A 21,113-nucleotide genomic window follows, 5' to 3' on the forward strand; every position below is an offset into this window, starting at 1 on the left:
GCAGGTTTCATAGTTTCCTGTAAAGTTAACTGATGATTTCCGTCAGCGAATCAGGCGCGTGTACGCAATCACAGCAGACGATACGGAAGTCCCCCGTGCACACGCACAAAATAGGATTGTGCCAAATCACATTGAGGTGTATATACTGTAAAACTGAGGTAAAGAATAAAGCTATAATGGTTCTACGAAATATACGCGGCCAATGTTTCACAAGTCTCGCAACATCTCCCGATCGCCGCACCGCAGTAGAAACGATAGTTCGTCACGGAGGCGAAGCAACACGGCGGAGAATGACCTTGGCATGGAAAAGTTCAAGTAAGTTTTTTCGGCGCAAGTAAAACTGTTGCCACAATAACGAATGTCAATGATTAGATATCTCGTAATGTCGAGGTACTATTGAAATATATACGTTACTTGTGACACAAAATTTATCCGGTTGCGGAACTACTTTCATTAGCGCATGATAACCGTGAGCAGAAACGAAGCTTGCTCCAAAAGCAGACGAATTCGTGCCGTCACTCGTCGTGCAGTTGTGCTACAGCTGCTGCCGTGGTCGTGCCTTGGAGTGCTTCCGTGGCTTCAGCGCTGGCACTCTTCTATCCGTTCATTTAACGATGGCATCCTCCGTTCTCCAACGATGCCGGCTCCACCGGCTGACGAAAACCCACAAGCGGCTGCAACTGGCGTGTGCGTCGAGGTGAGCCGACGCCGGGGGTAGCGCCAGCGTGTTTCGGCCAAGTATTTAAGCCTATGCGTGCAGTTTCTCAAGCGGGTTTCGCAAGGAGTTGTTCGTGGAATTTCGTGTTAACGCCCGCTGGGTCATGCTAGTTGATTAGTTTCTGTATCGGGTGACGTCTGCCTTGTGTAGTCGCGCTGTGGCGTGAAGGAAGGCTCGGCCGGCGCCGCGCCGTCCAACCGCGTGATCGCATCTAGTATGTGGCAATATCGTTGTAGAATGCGTCGAGTGCTCCGTTGATTGCGCAATGCCGGCAGTATATCTAATCGCACATGCCTCTGCGCGTCACGGACAGCTGTCATATTGCCGCGCTTTTCTTGCACTCTTGTATTTGAATGTTATGGAGGCGTGGTGGCTATACTATCTTATCGAACACGTCGGCTTCCCGTGATGAGTACGAATGATCCCCTAAATGACACGTTACTTATCTAGATCGCCGCCCGTCCGTGTAAGAAAAGTAACGTAGTTGTTCGAGTGAAGTTGAACAGTCATACGAACTTTTGTCTTACGGAAGCACACGCTGCGCTGCACGTTAACGACCATGTGGCATTGCTTGACGCACATAATTGTTAGTCTGTCGTAAATACCTGCGTTTAGTTGCCTCGCTGTGTTCACTGGGAAGTAGATGAGTCTGTACACCGTTCGTGACTTGCATTCCGTCATCGCATTGCACAAACGGTCAGCTTTCTGCCGATATTCGAGTTTCTGATGCTATATTGCTTCGAGTTGCAACTAAGTAATTACTTCATGATAATTTGGCAAATACATCCCACACTTATGTTTCCTGTGTGCATGGGTTTTCGACTTTCCGAATTCACGCTACTATTTGCAGCTGCTTTGTCATCCTGGATGATGCAAAGTGTAAAAAACCAAGTGCCGATTGTGTTTTAGTCATGGGCGGCGAGCTGCAGAAACTGAGATTCCATCGGGTCAAACACTGTACATAAACCATATGAAATAGGAATATATTTTGAGGAATACGAATAGATTTTATTCAACATCAAAATGTGCATCATATACATATTTAGTCTGCATAAGCAGTGTGGCTTGTGTGCGTGACTGGGCGTACACTGAATCTGAGGAAAAAAAACAACACTTCGCTTATGTAACGAATAACATGTGCAAGCAAAGTGTGGGCGTACGCAGAGAACAAGAGCTAGAACAGGGCTCGGGTGGCAATAGAGGTTGCGGTTAGAAATCTGTAGATAGCAGTCAAGTTCTCAAGAACGGTTTCCTGTTCCACTGGGGTGGATGAGCAGGCATGTTGTAGATACCAGTGTGTATGGGAACAAGAGCGCCGCATACTGCAATTTCCCTGCTCTAGTCATCGGCCACTTGTGCTAATCTATTTTTGCTGCAGCTGTACTCCGTTACTAATATGTAGTGATTCGCTATATTCACTACCGATTTTTATGCACTGTACTGTGTCACGAAAATGGTTGCCAAAAAAGGCTATGTAAGGGCCTCTAAAATCAATGCATTGAAGTTTGTATATTATTAATATCTTGTGATCAATTGTGTCAAATGCCTTCTTTAGGTTGACAAAGAGGCAGTAGCGCACCGAGGATCTCTGCCAGGGATGAGGGGTTGAAAGTTTGCCAATACCATCTAAACAGCACTAATTTCGAATTCTTCACGGGAAATTGTCAAAAAAATGCGCTTTTTGCGAGTATGCAGACGATTGCGCGTCTTACATCTTAGTTTCAGTACTCAAATGCATAAGGAAAGAAAAGGGGGGGGGGTTACAACCCCCGAATCCCCCCCCCCCCCCCGTCGATGCGCCACTGCGAAGAGGCTAAGCACTATGCTATTCTTATCAGTTTTACTGCATATCAGATCATTGAAGTCATCGAGTAGACTTGGAGTACTGCGTCCTTTACAAAAGCCGTACTGAGCTGTGCTAAACAGATTGTTTTCACATAAAGCAAATGTAAGTGTTTCATGACATGCCATCAGTCAGGATGATCATTGTTTGAAATTCTGCGTTAGCTACTTAGCACTATGTAATGTTCTAACCATCTGACCCAGCAGTCATATGACGTATGGGGCATATTTGCAGCTGTGCAACTGCTAAGCTGCGCATGGTGACTACATCATGTTTCTTGCTTGCAAAGCAGTCAAGAGCTGTGCTTGTAGAAGGTTGAGTCACTTGAGTGGAACTCGATATTGAAGGCTAAAATGTTTTTTTGTTATCTCCTGTTGAAATTTTTGGCTTGGAGTTGACATATTTCATCACTGATTAAGTAGTAAATTTTTCTTGCACAGCATGTTTGAGAGACTGGAAAAAAAAATTGCATTGTTAGTGGTTTCTCCTTCACCTCAACAGTGTACAATCTCTTTGCTCTCGGTTATTATCTTAGTGATATTAAGCCCTATGAGAAAATTGCACTCTTGTTATAGTCACCAAAAGCAAAAACAGTTGCTGTCAGCTACCTCACATTTCTAAACCATCTCTACTTTTTTTTTTCTGCAAGCCTCTTTAAGATAACTTTAGTATGTGTTATGTAACGCTAAACATCTTCAGGCAGTACTGTTGCTACAAGATCTAATCTGCAATGGATAATTGCGGAATTATTCACTTTGGCCTATGCATGCCAAAATCTTTGCAAGTACTTGTTTTACCCTTCGTTGGCCTTTGTTTTTACAATAATTTAACGCTCTGGAGAAGCCGGCGACATACTGTATTTGCTCCAAACATTATCCAATAACATAATAAATCTGTCAGTCAATCAATATTAGTGAACCCTGAACTGAAGTGTGGTTGTGACCAAGAATCAAGCTTGCCATCTTGTTTGGCATAACAGGCATTACATCCAATTAGTGCATGTTGTTTTTGGTAGAGTTACTACCCTACCGTGGAGAAAGGCCAGTAAGGTGAACAAGGGGGAGGAGTAGCATTAAGCTGCGAACAATGAGTGTGTTGTATAAATGTATTGTAAAAGACAAGCAAGTTAAAGGTGAAAGGTGCAATAAATTTTACATCAGCCAAAAGGGCAAGACTTGTGTAGTAAATCGGGATGGATGTTGGCTTGTAGGCCATAGAACCCATGTATGTGGAAAGTCACTTAATTAGTTAATGTTCATCTGCACGTTTGCATGCATTTCACTGTTTGGCTTGCATGGCACGGTGGCTCAGTAGCTATCACGTTCTGCTCCTGAACACAAAAGTCACGAGATTGGCTTCCTTCTACCGTGGATGCATTCCAAAGGGCCTGGAATGCATAAATGCCTGTGTACAAATCATTAAATCGTTAAGGAACTCCAGAGCCTTCCACTATAGCATCTCTTCTAGACTCTGTGTCGCTTTGGGTTGGTAAGCCCCTTCAAACAATCAGAATTGTTTGTTTCTGTTCTTATCATTCTTTCCCAGTCTTCATTGCAAAGTAGCCAATCAAGAGTGATTCTGTTCAAACTCCATACATTTATTTCTCTTTCTTTCTTGGTATTTTTGGTCATCTGTCTCGGTTGTTCAGCTTTGAATCTGGAAAGGGAGAAATTGTCACCGACTCAAGAGCAACATGAAGCTACAGAGCAAACCCATGCAAATCTATCAGAAAGAAAAGTTTGCACTTGTTGAAAAAATTTTCCTGTAACGGGTCTCGAACCTGAAACCAGCACCTTTCTGGGGCAGTTACTCTACCTCTGATGCAGGTCTCTGATGCAGGTCTGCAATCAGTTGCTTCCTGGTTAGATCCAATGGTAGAGCCGACCATCCCAGAAAAGCATTGGTCCCAGGTTTGATCCCTAGACCAAGACGAGTTTCTTTTCAGCTACGAAGCTTTTCTTTCTGAAAAAAGCTATTGGTTTCTTTTTTTTGTGTGTGGCTTCCTGCTACTGTTGGGTGGATGATAGTTTTGCCTTTCATGAAAATTCCGCCCACCTTGCAGATTTCTGCAAAACTGATTTCCCATATTCAGTGTTCAGTCATTGTTTTGAGAGCACTTATTGTAATGTATTAGGGAGGCACATAGTGTTGTTGCCTCTGCCTGTCCTGTGTCTGCATTATTGCCCTTTCCTTGATGAGTGGGAACGTTTTTTGTTTGTGTGCAGGGTGCGCTCGCTGACATTTTCCCAGCATGTAGACGAATTCACTGTGGCCAATGAGCCCATGCTGTCCTATCTGCCAGGAAGCAAGGAGCGACAGGCACTGCAAGACGCTCTCAACGAGCTCAAGGACACATGCACTGAAGTGCCCATTGTCGTTGGTGGCAAGGAGATCAGGACCTCGGAAGCACGTTACCACACTGCGGTGCGTTCAACCACTGTGTTGACACTGCTGCCTTGCTCAATTCAAACATTGGAGAGTTCTAGCTTGTCCGTATACTTATTGCCCTTCAAAGAATACAGTCGATTTTCAGTAATTTGACCTTGATAGGACCAATGGAATTGATCGAATTATCTTTCAGTACGAATTAAGAAGAGAAGCCATAAAATGTCCAAACACACCCATGCTTCATTTAGCGGTATTGCTGACCAGGCAAGTTTGAATTCTCTGGCGAGGGCCCATTTCAAGATCGAAATAACATAAGTGTTTGGCTCGTAGAAATATATGGGCACTGGCCTGGGATCTCCGGGATCAAACTAACGAAAAAGTTGGAACTAACCGGAGTTGAAATAATGCAATTCTACTGCACCAAGTTACTGCAGGCATAGATAGAAGGAGGCCACGTTGGAGACACCATCTTGCAATGCATAGTTTAGCCATTAATGATGCAGAGCTATCGTTGCAGTGACTGAACCACCACATTCTACTTAACTGCTTCTGTATAGCGTCAGTAGTAACATAATCGTTTACGTTCACTATTTTTCTTCAGTGCGAACAGTCCTGTAACACAAACATTGAACGAGTTATTGGGCAAAGCATCGCAAAATGTCGCCACCAGCATCAAACAATTTTGGCTGAGCATCGCTTACACGCTCTGTTCACATTTCATGCACTCGGGCACTGCCTGCAGAAAAATGTATTTGCATTTTTGATAAGTGCACCTCCAAGAGCCGCAAGAGACGTGCAGTTAGGTTGGCTGCAAAATAACCAAGCAATCACATGCCACGCTTCACTCCATGAACTTCAGCGGAGCGAGGGCAGCGTTCTGCTTCATGTGCAGGCATAAGCGTTGTGGGCACATGCACTAATGTTTCCGTAGAGCGACTATGTGCAGATTTGTAGAATACACCAGTCTGAATGGAGCGGGACGTAAATGATCAGCTAAAGCTCTATTGTTGCCTCCGTCCACGTCTCCGGTGACCCGGTATTCCATAAAAGGTCTATGGAATGGCAGCTCTAGGAATTTTTGTTTTTTTTTCTTAACATGAGAGCACTGGTTGTTTTAGCCTTCTCTGTGCCTCGTGTCATGTGTGAGATAGTCCACTTTGTGTAGAAATGCGGGACTAATTTTAGATTAGCAGGAGAAACCACATTGAAGCCGAAACTGGACTGCATGACATTGAAGCAGGTATGCGCCGAGGACAAGAGTGCTAATAGCTACATCTAGGTATAGATAATTTAGCTACAAGTATATTCTGAACATTCTTTTGCCACTCAAATCTTCATGGCATAAAATAAGCCTTAGACAACTGCTTCGTCAGTGTCGCGTTGCCCTGCAAACTTTTATGCCAGCAGATAGTTTGAACAGTCGCTCATGGCAATGAAGAGTCGTGCACGCATCATTTAAGAAGCAGCTTTGCAAGGTGTTCATGCACCAGCACTGCTGCGCCTGTGTGGATATTGCTAGCGGCAAGCAAACAGTGGCCATTCATCCGTTCAGTGGCACAGATCACAAGTGTAGCACACCAAAAATTAAGCTCCAGATTGATCAGGGCAGATGAACATTACATCAAGAAGAGCTTAGAGTTTCGCTTCTCTGACACAGAAGATTCTTTGTGCTACATTTTAGTGAAAGACAGCATGCTTGTTATGCTGATGTTGACTCCTGTAATGTTAGGGTATATTGGACTGTTGTAAGCACAGTTAGAATTCAGCATCCCTGGGTGCTTACAGCATGCCTCTATCTGCCAAGCCTTCTTTCTCAACACCAACATGCTCTTGTAGCTGATGCAGTGTGTCGTAGTGAAACTGAAACCTTAAATGCTTATTTTATTTTCTTGCAGCCTTTTGATCATTCGAAAAAGGTGGCCAAGTACTACTGGGCATCTAAGGTGAGTGTTCTTTTTGTCAATGTTTGAGAATCCTAAATAATAGCAATAATGACGGCAGTGTATAGCCACCATTAAATTTAACACAATCGTAAATGAAGTGGCTTATTTTGAAATTTTCTTTGCAATGCATGCTTTCTTCTCCAGTGATAATCACTTGCATATTCACGCGTAGTCTGTATTCTAAAATCAGTGGTGTTTGCATTTAGGCCTGATTATGGCTATATAAATGATAATTTTCACAAATGTCTGCACCAGCATTTCTGTCATGATCCACTTGTGCGAATTTTTGTTACTGGTGGGATAATTTTTACCTTCTTTATACCCAACAAAACCTTAATGACACAGTACCTCTTACAGTCGGTTGTTACTGCTAAGTAGTCTATTGCAAAACTGAAAGCCCATAGTTTGATCCAATAGCACGAATACATATGCACAGCAGCAGCTCCATGTATGTGGACAAAGACACCATTTCTTCACTTTGCTTAGGCAAAAAGTGCTTTAGTTTGCCTAAACACACAGATAAATGTGTAGCATCGCGTGGTGTTTATTTTTTTATTTATTTTCAATTTTTATTCTGGATTGCTGCATTATATCACATGGCATTTTAAACTTGCTCCACAGCCGTTTTTGTCTCCCGCAATGTACTAATAATCTCGCACAAAGTGGTATTGATTTTTTTGAGAACCAGTGGCAACAAGGTGAATAACTGGTTTGTAGTATATGGTGCCGCACTCATCTGGCTTCATGCTGAAGTAGAATTTGTCCGCATATCACCTCTTTGCAGGAGACAATCCAAGATGCAATTAATGTCAGCCTCAAGGTCCGGGAGGAGTGGGAGGCCAAGCCGCTCAATGACAAAGTCAAGCTGTTCCTCCGCGCGGCTGACCTTGTTAGCAGCAAGTACCGCTACAAGCTCAACGCTGCTACCATGCTCGGACAGGTGAGTGCTGGTGTCTGATTCACTCTGTTGCTTTCAGCACGGGTCCTTGGTGGTGGTTATGCACAGTGAGAGTTTGGCCCAGTGCGAAAAAGCATTTCAGGAACTCACATCACTAAGTCATACTTGCCAACTTTTACAGTTTTACAGTTTTCATACTTATGATGGTGTAATGGGGCACAAGACAAAGTGAAATAAGACCAGGACAGGAAAGGGTGTATTTCTTGTCCTGGTCTTACTTCGTGTTATTCCATAGAAGACTAACACAGTGAGACTTGGACAGGAAAGAGCGTCATTCCTGTCTTGGTCTTGCTTCACTTTATTTCGAGTCCCATTAGTACACTGTGAAAAGTATGAACCTACTAGCCCAGCGACAAGTAGCGATATTTTATTATTGTCATAATGGCATCAACAATTTTATGATTTTTCATTCGCGTTCAGTTTAGGGCAAAAGGAATAGTACAAATACAGTCGCTGAGCAATTTTTCAGAGCCTTATATTTCAGACCCACTGTTATTCATACTTGCATGAAGCAGGGCCGCATACTTGTCGAACCAATGTATAATGACAACTGAAGTATCGGCCGGTGTTATGTGAATATTTGATTACCTTCAGAAACATTTCTGTTCTTGTGGTGCAGATCATTCTTGATGCCATTGTAGAACAAATTGACAGCTTGCAGCATCCCTGCAGAACTAAGCTTGCAAAATCTCTACTAAACAGCCAACATCTTGAGTAATAAGACAGTTTGTAGTATTTTCAGAAACTTTTAGTGTTCTTTGAATCCAACTGTAGTATCCTACCAATTTTAACGTTGGCGGATCTGCTAAGTGTACAGTCGTATCTTGATGATATGATCATGGTTAATTCAAATTATAGGGTAATATGAATTTTGAAAAATGCCTGACATTCTGTATTAGGTCCCATAAGTTTTTTCGAAATAACTTTGATACTCTTCCAAGCTGCAGTGGATGTCACAAATTTCTGAGTTGCCTTGAAATTTGTCTCACTCGGGGAAGTATGTGGCTGTGGCATACAGTTTCGAAGTCGGTATGTGAAATCTTGGAGGCCGACACATTTGAAAAGTGCTTGCTGTGACATGCAGACGAAGGTGTTGGCATTGTATGCGAAGGAATGAGCGCAAAGTTTTACACATGGCAGTATTCTTAGTAGACAACATTGAGTGACTGAATCTACACAAAGTTATCAAGGATTTCTCCAACCAAATGCAATCGCCATAAATAAACAAGACTCTCTTAACTTCATTTTAATGTTGCGATTGTGCATATATTGTTATAGATCATGGGAATATCAAATGACCTTTTGAGTCGCCGTGAACTTCGCTTCATTGAGATTTTGCTCTGTTAACTTTTGAAATTGAAGCAGGCGTTGGTTCCGGATGCGAGGAGGTTGTGCGAGAATGAAGCTCTGATTGATGAATATGGATTTGTGTTCCTTCTTCAGGTTCATTATTGTACCATTGGCAACACACTCGCCACCAAGTAGCCCCATCCATCACTTTTCTAATGAATTAGGTGCAAGGTGATGTTACTGTACATTGTACTAGTACATTAATAGTATGTATTATTGGTTGGAACGTTTAGCATGTGTATTTGGCTTGGCATCAAAACACATCAGTGCAAGTACTAAAACATAGGACGTGTAGCCTAGAATTTAGATAATGGTACACTTGGAATCTTCTTCAGAGTAAGGCTTTTTTTTTTCTCAAAACATAGCTTTACTTTGCCCTTAGCTGTATCAGGATGCTGTTGCAGGACATTTTCTGTTCTCAGAGTGTCACTTGATTGGTATCAGTTGAAGGTTGTTGATATTGTTTTGGTGTGGTCAATAATACCTTTCATATTCTAAACAATGTGAAGAATGTACATTGTGAATGTACATTGTGTATTCCCAGCAAACTTCGACATTTATGACCCTGGGGCAGTGTGTTTTGGAATTTAGTCTAGTGGTGATGATGATAATGAACATGCATTTTTTATTCTCTTTTCTCTAAAAAAAGAAGAAGAATGACGGGCCACTTTGACTAAAGTTGCATAAGAATGTCGGATAAAAAAATGTGCAGGTTTAAAAAAAAATGAGATGATACTACGGGTATTGGTGAAGGTTTGTATATCCCAGAAGAGGGTAAAACATTGAATTTTATTTATGTTTCAGTCCCCTGTGGTGCACGTTGGGTTCCTATTGTATTATGAGATTGGTAGCTTGCCTGCAGGGGTCAAGCATGACAAATATGGGGCAGGACAGTCTCAAAATAATATGCAGCAAGCAGCTCTATTTTTCTAACTTGCACAACCACTTCATGACTGCTTCGTGAAGGCCAACAAATTGTAGTGTGACTAGGAAGGAAAGAGGTTAAATATATTAATGAGTATTTACAGGCATACTCAATATGACGAATCCGCGCCCGAGCCTAGGTGCGCCTTCATAGTATTCATTTTGTCGTGTCCTTGTGGGCATAGCTGACTGACTGTCCCATTACACCATGGATTCTCAAAGTGGGTTCCGCGAAACCTATGGGTTCCACAGGCCCCTGCCCGGGGTTCCGCGAACCGTTGATAAATTTTCCCTGGTCCCGCGCTCGACAAGTGGCTAAAACGGCAAACACGAGATGCGCTCGATCCAAAGAACCTTCATTACCCATGCTCGAGTGTCAAAAAGCACATCACAGCACGTAACAGCAACGCGCAAACTGCGCAATACTCAACCTCTGAGAATGCCCACTCAACCTCTGAGAATGGGCAGCGTGCCAAGCTTTCGCACTTGAATCTCTGAGGCCGTAGCTTACCACCATGCGCCTTTCTCCTATTTGTAGATAGGGTAGGTGCCGATAGCGTGCGCACTGACATATACTTTGGAGGAATAAAAAAGGAAAAAAAAAATGCACGGGGCACCGCAAATGCGCACCGCAGAAGAGCAAGAACGGCGTAGCGTCCAACCGAAACGAAGTGGTGCAGTCTGCATCGCCGTGGTCCTCAGCGGCAATCGTACGCGGCACGTGACTGACATCAATGCCAAAGCGCTTCGTGCCTAATTGTGCCTTTAAAGCCTTTATTCTTGCGTTTATCGCCGTGCGCAACACTGCGTTGGCGGCTAGCCGCGTGCTCCATAAGTGTGTAGTCGCCATCTATGATCGCGTCGATAACCACCGCAGTTTCGTCCGCAGCGGTTGCGTCAAATAGTAGTTTCGTTTTCACTCGGTGCGCGCGTCGGCTGCGTGCCTTCACAATTGCGTAGTCGACTCTCATGGCAGTGTCGATAGCGACCGCAGTGTCATCCGCACTTCTTGCAGTGAATGGTAGTTTCGTTTTGACTAATTTTGTGTGTTCGTCAGCCGCCTACCTTCTGAACCGTAAGGTTGCCATCCATGATAGCGTCGATAGCGGCCGTGGTTTCGTCCGCAGTGGTTGTGGGAAGACTTAGTGCAAAGCTGTTGAAGATGAAGAGTGCCGGCTACATCGCGATGGATGGCCAATTTGTTGGTGAGCAGCTGAGTGACGAAAAAATAATTGGGATGTGCGCCCGTTGGTGCAAAGCGCATCTCAGATGAAGATGCGCGCCGCAAAGGATGTCGCGAGGCCTTCGCCGCTGCTAGCGCTAATCAGTCATAAGGTGACGAGAATTTCAGCTTCCGCACTGGTCTTGTGCTAAATAGAAACAAGATTTGATGATTCATTGAGTAAATAAAAGCGTGTTGACGTAGTGAAGCATTTGTTTATTGTTTTCTTGATGCCCCTGATAATTCGACATTCGGTTAATTCGGGCACTTTATGGAGCTTAGCAGGGTTCCCTGGGATGAACGTACTTGAGAACCCCTGCATTACACAATCCTCTGGCGGCAGGAGCACCCACTTGGTTCTGTTCAAGGATGAGAGAAGCGGGAGGAAGGATGAGTGCGGCTAATTTGTGCACGCATGGTACACAATGTTACTATGCGGGTGGCGAGCAGATAATGTTGTGGGGGTGAAAGATGTGATTTCGTGTGCAAGGTCGTTGACTTGGTGAAGGACACAGTAAGGGCCAGTGTAAGTCGACAGTAGCTGTTCTGAGAGCTTGATCCGATGCGTTGGATTCTAGAGGAAGACGGAGGAACGTGGCCGAAACCGGTTGAGGCAGCGATGCCTGCCGTATAGTGCCTTCTGGTGTTCTTACAATGTAGCTAATCACTGGCGGGCAACCTGACTGGTGGTGCAGCAACATCAAACCAGTTTTGCAGAAAAACTGGTTATCCGGTTGTACGATTCACCAGTTATTAAAATTTGAAAACCGGATAACCAGAGTGATCAGTTATTCGGTTGGTTATTCGGTTAATAGTAGTATTCGGATAGCCAGATATTTGTTCTTCTGTACTTGTGCCGCAATTACCTTTCTTTCTCTCTTGTATTCCTATAGTTGTAGTTATTTTTGCAACTGCTCGTGCAAACCCGATATTTGCTCTGGTTAGCCTCCTTACGTTTCATTTTTTAACCACCAAATATTTTTGTCCGAATATTGTTATATCCGGCTAATTGGTTATTTATTTAAACCGGATTTCCGGAATATCGGTTTCTTTAAATCTGGATAACTGGTTTTCGAGACCGGATTTACTTCTCTCCAGTTAAACCGGATAGCTGGTTTGACAGATATTGGCAAGCATTACTGACTGGTGTGACCGGCTCGGGCAATGGCATCATGGGCATAATCACTGGTGGCAAGTGCAGCGGAAGGCAGCAGGGTGTCCACAGGTAAAGCAGGACCGTGGCTGAACAACAAATAGATAGGCAAGAATCCAGTGACATCATGGTGCCAGAAGAAATATACATTGACAACATGTCTGTGAGCGTGTGATTCAAGCATTCTGTTAGCTCGTTAGTAGCCGGGGGGTGGTAAGCTGTGGTAAGCTTGTGCCGGGTTGCGCAACAACCAAGAATGTTGATGATCACTTAAGATTGGAATTGCGGGTCCCTGTCTGTAAGGAGTTGTTTTAGAGCACTTTGATGAAGGATGACCTCGCAATAACCTTTGCTACAGGAGTGGTTAAAAAAAATTGGGCTTGCATGCTTAAACAACGATCTGATTATGAGGCAGTGGGAGACTCTTGATTAATTTAAACCACCTAGGGTTCTTTGACAGAAACAATACATTAGCATTTTTGCATTTTGCCCCGTCGAACTGTGGCCGTGATCACCTGTGACCACGAGCTCAGCGGTGCAATGCTATTGCCACTGGTCTACAGTGGTGGGCCCTAGTGGAGTGCTAGCAGTTGCCTCTGTAACAGTACTTGGGGTTAGGCTTTCTGTAAGTGCAGGTTTTCTGAACAGTGGCTCTATATATTGCTGAGAGCATCATCGTCCTCTCTGGGCTTTCCTTTGTCTTTCAGGGCAAGACTGTCTTCCAGGCAGAGATCGACTCAGCAGCTGAACTTGCCGATTTCCTGAGGTTCAATGCCTACTTTGCCAAAGTGAGTTTGACAACCACAGTATGGATAAGTATTGGGAGCCGGACAGCATCTCGTTTAACATAGTGAGTTCAGGATGCTCTACAGACATATTGGTCGATAATATAAGTTTTGTCACTATTGTTCCAATTGCAGCATTTTGTGAATTGGCAGTTTGGCTATGAAATCATACTTTGCTTGTGCTTCCTCTGTGCCTGTTTGTTTACATCACAATTTCACTGTTCACAACATGTCTGTTCAGTCAACATGTCTGCTGCGATGTTTGCAAGCTTAGGCTAGGGGTGTGTTTTTGAATCTTCAATAACGAGATCTAAGGCTTGTTTGCTTCAGTTGAATTTCTTTTGAAGGAACCTGTATTCTTTGTGTCCAGACTTCAATTCTGCAATTTCCACTGTGGTCATTTTTATTGACTTTTGTCGGTTCATGCATCCTAGGAGCTCACAAAGTACCAGCCCATCTCCACTGATCCCAAAGTCACAGTGAACCACTACCGGCAGCGTGGGCTTGAGGTAAGAAAGTTTACAGTGTCTTTTTACTGTGAGTAACACAGTAAATGTTCAGGTACAGTGAAAGCTCGTTAATTCGCACCTCATTAATTCGAACTTTCAGGTTAATTCGAACTGATGGTCATGGTCCGGCCACAATATATAGGCGTCTATGGGTTAACCAACTCGTTAGTTCACGCGCGCATCGGCTCCTCTATCGATAATTCGAACTGCGCGCTGCTGCGTGGTGGTATTTTAAACTGCCGCCGCAAGCTTTCAAGGCTCAACGATAGATGGCGCGAGCACAGCGGCGTCACTGTCGTCATTGCGCTCACTCTTCGCATCGTGTGGTGGTTCGTGACGGACGTGTCTGCGTAGTCTCCGTGTCCTTTGTGTGCCGCACATTCAGTCGCTAGGCCTCGTGTACGGCAGAGCTACGAAGTCGTTCGGTGCCGCTGCTCACGGCCTTGCATATGTTGGTGCGGGCCTGGGATCAGGTCACGGCAACAACTGTTGCCAATTGCTTCCGCCACAGTGGCTTTTGTGTGACCAATGAGGGCACAACTTGCGAGGCCGTGGTCATTCCTGCCGGATTGCGGGATGCGCTGGAGGACGTGACCTTCGACGACTACGTCGATGCAGATCGCTGTGCAGCGGTCTGCGGCACAATCACCGACGATGATATCATCGCGCAGGTGACTGGTGGAGAAGCGCCCGTCGTCGTTGTAGGTGCGGATGACGAAGAGGATGATGCACCCACGCGGCCCTCAGCTTTGGAACTAATGGAGGCTATGCGTGTCGCGCGTCTATTCTTCAGCTTCGAGGAAGACGCAGAGGATGCTTTCTGCCACGTTCGCGCGTTGGAAAACAAGGCTATGGCGATCGCATTCGAAGAAGAGAAACAGACAGTGATCACGCATTATTTTCGCAAGTAAATATTTTGAGTGATTTTCCAACAACCCGGTCTCAATTCCTGCTGTTTTTTCAATGAATTTCGTTAGTTCGAATTTCGGTTTAATTCGAACTCATTGGGCGTCCCCGCGAAATTCGAATTAACGAGCTTTTACTGTATCTATCTGCAATTACGTGCTTATGTAGGTGATGACATCGTGTAGATGGAAACAACTAATCAATAATATATCTGGACATCCATTTTATAATGCCTGTCTGCCCCTGAGAAGGGTGGGTGGCAAACTGTAGCTGTGTGCAGCATTTCTCCCGCCCTCTTTCTGGGAGAGAACCCTTATAAGTGAGAGAAACGTTTATGACCCACACGCAGTCATGCGTTTCGTTGTCATGCCTGTGCTGGGTTGTGATGTACATACCTACCAAGTTTTACGAGTTTATTGTTAAGTGCCTGATTTTCCGTACATTCTTACGAGTACCGTATTGACACCTATACTTTTACGATTTTCCATGTTCTGTTTTCAAAACTCGCAAATGCAATAAGTGTTACTTCACAGAGTCCCTATAACTGCTGCATCTCGCCTATTTGCAGTGCCATGTTGGCAACACTGAATGTGTTGGCTTGTATCCAAATCCAAAGACATTGATCATTTGCTGAAACGGAGATACTCGCCTTTGCTAATCCTATTGTTCCTGTATCTCTTGCGTTGTTGCCGAAGCTGTGGCACATGATCCCATGCAAGCAGCTTAAGCGATGTTGGAGAAGAATTACTTTGAAAATTTTAACCGCTCAAAATCTTTGAAGCTTACAGGATGGTGGATAAGGGAGCAGAGTGGCCCACTGTCAATTAATCTGCTTGATATTTAGATGGATGTCCATGTGTGCGGCTGGGTGGTGGCAATTTATACGAACTCTCTTGCACTGACTTCATGATTCCGTTTCGTTTTTTGCATTTATATTCTGCGCGCACCGTGAAGTAAACTTTATTTGAAGGTCAGCGCCTCATCATTTGTGTGCCTTCCTATTTGTCCCATCGTTTGCACTGTTACAATGTCGAAATGTGCCAACTGGCCCCTGTCAACACTATAGTTAAGTACTTTCAAGTATTTATCCCCAGATATTCGGCTGACTTTCCATTCATCAAGAAGTCTCGCAAAGGCGAAAGGTACACATTCTGTAGTTTGTGCTACTGCAATGTCAACATCTTGCACACTGGGGCTTTCTATTGCATTTGGGCATGGAAAAACACAAGGACTCGGCGAAACTAGTGGACTCGAACGAGAAGCTTGGAGGGTTCTGCAGCCGTTTAGCGGATATTGATACTATTATAGCTGAATGCCTTTTGGCTGTATAGCTAGCACAGCCCTCAACATCCAAGGTGTAATGGGTTTGTTGTGCCACTGTTGTGAGTGTTTGTTGTGCATTTGACTTAACCAAAAGTTTCTCAGCTATAAAACCGTATTTTAGTATTTTTTTAATACAATTTTAGTATCTTTTGGCATCTCGTGTAGTATTTTAATCGGTGTGGGGTTGGTAGGTATAGATTTGCAACCTTGCAACAGCCTTGCAATGTGAAAATGCCGAACTAGACAAGAAAATAACATAGACAAGCACAGTATGTTTCAAAACAGTAGAAGCTTTGCTTACTTTGACAACTATCCTCAATGGTGCTTACGCAATTTTTGTATTTGAAGTGACCAAGTAAGTGTAGAGAATGCTAAAAAATACATATTGATAAATTGAAGAGGCCCTGAATAATTTTTTCCAGTTGTTTCGAATAAACCTTCATTGTTTCAGGTCACATTATTGCAAACATTTCAGTCAAATATTGCTCTCTCAGGCACAGTAGAGAGTGTATGATATAGTGCTGTTGTATGTTCTTGCCCTTTCCTGTATATCTTCAAATCCCCAACTTCATTTGTAACGTCTATGAATGCCAGAGATAAAAATGGCGGTTATTAGTAGCTTTCCGTGAACACACCAAATCCCTTTCATTTCTGTGCTGAAAGCTGAAGGCATACTGCTTAACGTCACTTAAGTAGCCCTATAAATGTACAAATGTGCACATCGATTAGATGTGCACAAGCGTCAGTTTGTCAGTGTAATGTCATAGATTTCAGGAGTAGTTTCTCGTACTATGTGGGCCATTTTGCCACAAGAAAAGTTGTCGAAGCTTCATATGTTGAGCCTTTGATTCCTTTAGAATGCAGTCTAGTCCTTTATTGATAAACATTAGACTAGAATTGAGTAGATGCTTGTAAAAATCTGATGTCATGGCGGACTGGTGTAGTACACTCTAGGTGGCATTTGCTGGCCGTCTTGTCCTTGCATTTTTTTTTCTTGCTTACCAACCCTCTTCTTACAACCAGAATGGCCATTTTGCTATTGTGGAAGCGTAGCATACTAATGCTGCTCAGCTTAATGATCTATCGTGTAGCCCCTTTAAGTAGCCGACCTTAGTTACAGGCATAAACGGCCTGTTCTTAAAGGGCAGAGGTTGCTCTGCCTTTTGTAATTGATTGCAAATTAATTGCTGAACAGCATGCTAGTGTTATCGTGAACTTTCCTTGCTCACTTTCCCAGCATTGCAAGGAATAAACCTTGGTGTATGCTCGTACACTGCAACCACGTCGGCTTCCTTTATTTACAGCGAATTCGAGAAATCGCACCAGGGTAACATGCTGCAATGGTGATCGGATGAAATGGTGCATTGGTGCAATTTTCCAAATTCACCATTAATTGTTAAATGCAAGAAGGCATTAATGAACACTACAGCCAAAGTCTGACGAGGTGCAGGTGAAGTGCAAAGGCATCGTGCAGATTTTTAAACTCTGGTGCTAATGAGCATTTTTGGTGACGTAGCTGTAAGGTATGCCTATAACTGCGTATACTATTGGGAGCTTAGTAAAATAGCGCTCTGTGCTGTTTTATTTTCAGGGTTTTACCACAGCTATTTCTCCTTTCAACTTCTCAGCCATTGGAGGAAACCTGGCATCAGCACCAACGTTAATGGTAAGAGGGAATTTTTTTTATTTATTGTTTTTTTTTTGTTGTGGCTTGCGCGTGGTGTTAAATTGAATTGGGGGGTTAACATCTTGAAACTGGACAGTAGGTTATGAGAGACGACGTAGTGGAGGACTCTGTACTAATTTTGACCACCCGGTGTTCTTTAACATGTGCCCAAAGCACAGTACACGAGCGTTTTCTCATTCTGCCCCTATTGGAATGCGGCCTTGGCAACCTGGATCGAACCCACATTCTTGTGCTTGGCAAGACTTGTTATTATAGTTACCTGCTCTGTTTCCCTTTAACAACAGATTTTCACCAATGGGAATCAATACACAATAAATATATAATCTTTGCATTGCAAGTGTCGAGTCGATGAAGTTGTTGAGGCAGTAGAAGCACTGGGTTTTATCATGACTCAATAAAGCATGCCAAGCCCAGTCGAATGTGAAAGCATTGTGAGTTTGCTTCTGCATTGGGAAAGGGATAGTGCACCAAAAATGACTCCCTCCCAGGAAAGCAGTAATGCAATTGTTTTACCCGGAAGGCCCAAAAAGAATGTGTGAAAGTGTATGGCAAAAGAAGCCAAAAGTGCACTATGGTGGAGTATGGCTGTTCAAACGACAATGCCCCGTTATGCGATGTGTTTAGCTGTCGGTCAATTCTTGGTGAAATATGGGCCACAGATATGTGGATGCTCATTGCTCCATTGGAATAAACTGTTTGTCATGTTTTTTGTTTTGTTACCGATCTCGGGGGCGTGCGGGTGTTAAAGGAGATGAGGTTGAGAGACGCATGGCAACACAGCAAGCAGATTTTAATCTCGCACAAAACCCAAAACCTTAAAATAAAAACTCAATCAAATTAGCACACACTCAACAAATAAATGCTAACAAATATACAACCTAATCATTAACAAACACTGAACATGATCTTAAACCTGCCTGCGTTAGTTCTTGGCGTTTCTTACACGAAAGTCGGGCGACCCTAACCTGCTGCTGTCTCGCTACTAGAGTGGATCTCTCTTACTCAGTTTGTCACTGTTGCTCGCATTTTCCCGGCGAGAATCTCGTTGGGCCTTTCTCAATGTCGTTGCTCTCGCCGACTATCGCATAGTCGTTGCTGCCTTGCAGTCGGTCCGTCAACTTGAAGTTCAACTTGGTAGAAGCCCATAACCCGTAACGTAACCCGGTTGCTGATGCTGACGTGGTAGAGGGGCCCGACGGACTAGGCCTAACGATGTTCTCGGCCACTGCTTTCGTTTAACTCCTTTCTCAATTACCGACGTGGCGTTCCGGGGATTACCGAACGCGCTGGTCTGCCAAAGAAAGGGAATCCTCTCTGGAGTGTCCGGCCCGCCGTGTGATGCTGCAGCTGGTCCAAGTAGCCTCGCTCGAACGTCTCCGAGGTCGACGGCTGCACCTCGGACTGCCCGCGTCATGGACTCGGCCGAACCTCCAAGTCTCCTGTCGCCAGAGCGTAGCTGACGATGCGACCTTCTTGGCCCAGAGCCATGTCGATAATGCCCGAACAGTTCCGTTTCTCCCTCGATTACGGCCCGGTTCACGCGCCTCGAGGTCTCGTGCCATTTGGAACGCTCGGTTCACATCGTCCTCCTCTTCTTTTCTTTCGCTGCAGGCCTCTTACTCATCACACTGTTGTACTTTTTTGTAGGTAGTCCTAGTTTGTAGGTAGTCAAGTTCATAGCCTTACTGTTGTTTACTTTGTACAGTAGAACCTTATATCGCCATGGTATCTACCCCACAACTCCACCACAGATGTGACTCAAAAACGTATAAGTATTTACAAATGTTTTCGTGGTAAGCGACACAAGTATAACAGCAGCCAAGATGGTGCGGACTCACCTTCACTTTGTTAGTACTTACATAATGCTGCTGTCTTCTTCAGTCTCGTGGCACTATAACTAAATTCAATGGGAAAAAATTCACCAACCAACGATTATGATACTTCCTAATGCGAAATTTGATCGCAGCTTTATATGTGTTTTCATTTCGCGATCTATTGGCTGGTTCAGGCAATCTGTCTCATGTAGCATGGTGCAGACAGAGTGAAGCATTGCAAAACAAACAACACTCAAGCACAACGATAGCGGAGAGCAGAGTCGGCGATCGTCAAAAATCTGATCTGTGGGTCAAGCTTGTCGGCTTTTATACATGACTCGTCGAAAATTCCCGAGTAATCGCTGGTACCCGCGTGGCTTCCAGAAAGGACTAAACAATTCGCGTCGCGCATACAATCGGGTTACAAAAAGTTTTTGTGACAACAGCCACAAAATTCGAGAAACTTCTGATACATGCATGCACGTCGTGAGTAGAGGGATAAGTTTTAACATTTGTTAGCCGGTGAAATGCAGTGACTGAAGAAAGATAAAGTGAACAGACGAAGGGCACTACTCTAGTGCTATCTCATAGTGCTCGTCGGCACTACGCTTTTCTCTTTCATCATTCGCTGTCGTGCTCGTTCGCTCGGTTAGGCCGCCGACGCTCGCCGCAGGAACGGGCTATTAAGAGCTGCGCTCTAAAAAGTGCTTGATGTGATGCATTAGGTATACTTATAATGATTAAAAATTATTGGCCTCTTGTCACGGCTTGGCTATAACCACGCCCAAAACACTAATTTGGAGTTCTTTTCAACGACTCTGGAGCTGAGGCAGTCTATTATGGGGTATAACACTGGATCGTGGCACTGTTTGTCGCTGAAACAAAGTCCGAGATTGACAGACATAGGCATCGCTGTCGAGCTTGCTCAGGTCAAGTGGATTGGCGATTTAACTGGACAGGCGATTCGCATCCTGATGGAGTTGTCCGGACTGGTGCACAACCGAAAACGAGTGCTCCTGTTAACGCATGGCCTGGCGTCCAAGGTGGCCTGTGGGATCTTTCGGCAAGGAAAGCTAGCAGAACGCGTGGTAGTCAGTGACTATCGAGAACGGATGGTGAAAGAGGTACGACGAAAATTCGGGAGAACATCCATACAAAAACAAGACATTCATGCTCGGTAATCAAGTAATTGCTCTCTAGGACAGGTGGCTAGTGTACACTATGACGCAGTCATGACTGTGCTCGTGCTGGGTGAGAACGGCTTCAGTCGAAGTGTCCCATTACGTTATAATTATGCCCGGTTTGAATACTAACTCGGTGTTCCCTTTAAGAGTGGGCCATACTGTATTTTTACCATTTACTTCGGCACCGGATCTCAATGTTGCGTACAATAGTGTGGTCAAAGATAATGCTTTGTTTTGTATACAGGGGGCTCAAAGTCATTGCTGCGCACTCTGTTGATGCTGTGCCTGCATTAAACACTTCGTACAGTGCCATCCACATTTGATAATGTCGCAGTTCTAGCTGCTAGCTTTGATGTCCCGCAACTACTTGCGGGTTGCTCGTTGTTTTGGGATGCGACGAACAGAC

General features: G+C 44.2%; 1 protein-coding gene across 1 annotated transcript in view; it reads left to right on the forward strand.

The window, feature by feature from the left end:
- Positions 1–494: 494 nt before the first annotated feature.
- LOC119445652 (delta-1-pyrroline-5-carboxylate dehydrogenase, mitochondrial-like) overlaps positions 495–21,113 on the forward strand; it is a 40,451-nt gene continuing 19,832 nt past the window's right edge. Inside the window, exons 1-7 of the mRNA XM_037709927.2 lie at positions 495–697; positions 4,787–4,985; positions 6,845–6,892; positions 7,677–7,832; positions 13,207–13,287; positions 13,719–13,793; positions 17,614–17,688. Of these exons, the coding sequence (XP_037565855.1) occupies positions 615–697; positions 4,787–4,985; positions 6,845–6,892; positions 7,677–7,832; positions 13,207–13,287; positions 13,719–13,793; positions 17,614–17,688 (717 nt within the window). The 5' untranslated portion in view covers positions 495–614. The remainder of the gene's footprint in view (positions 698–4,786; positions 4,986–6,844; positions 6,893–7,676; positions 7,833–13,206; positions 13,288–13,718; positions 13,794–17,613; positions 17,689–21,113) is intronic.

This window comes from Dermacentor silvarum, chromosome 3 (genome assembly GCF_013339745.2).
Source record: "Dermacentor silvarum isolate Dsil-2018 chromosome 3, BIME_Dsil_1.4, whole genome shotgun sequence".
NCBI lineage: Eukaryota > Metazoa > Arthropoda > Arachnida > Ixodida > Ixodidae > Dermacentor > Dermacentor silvarum.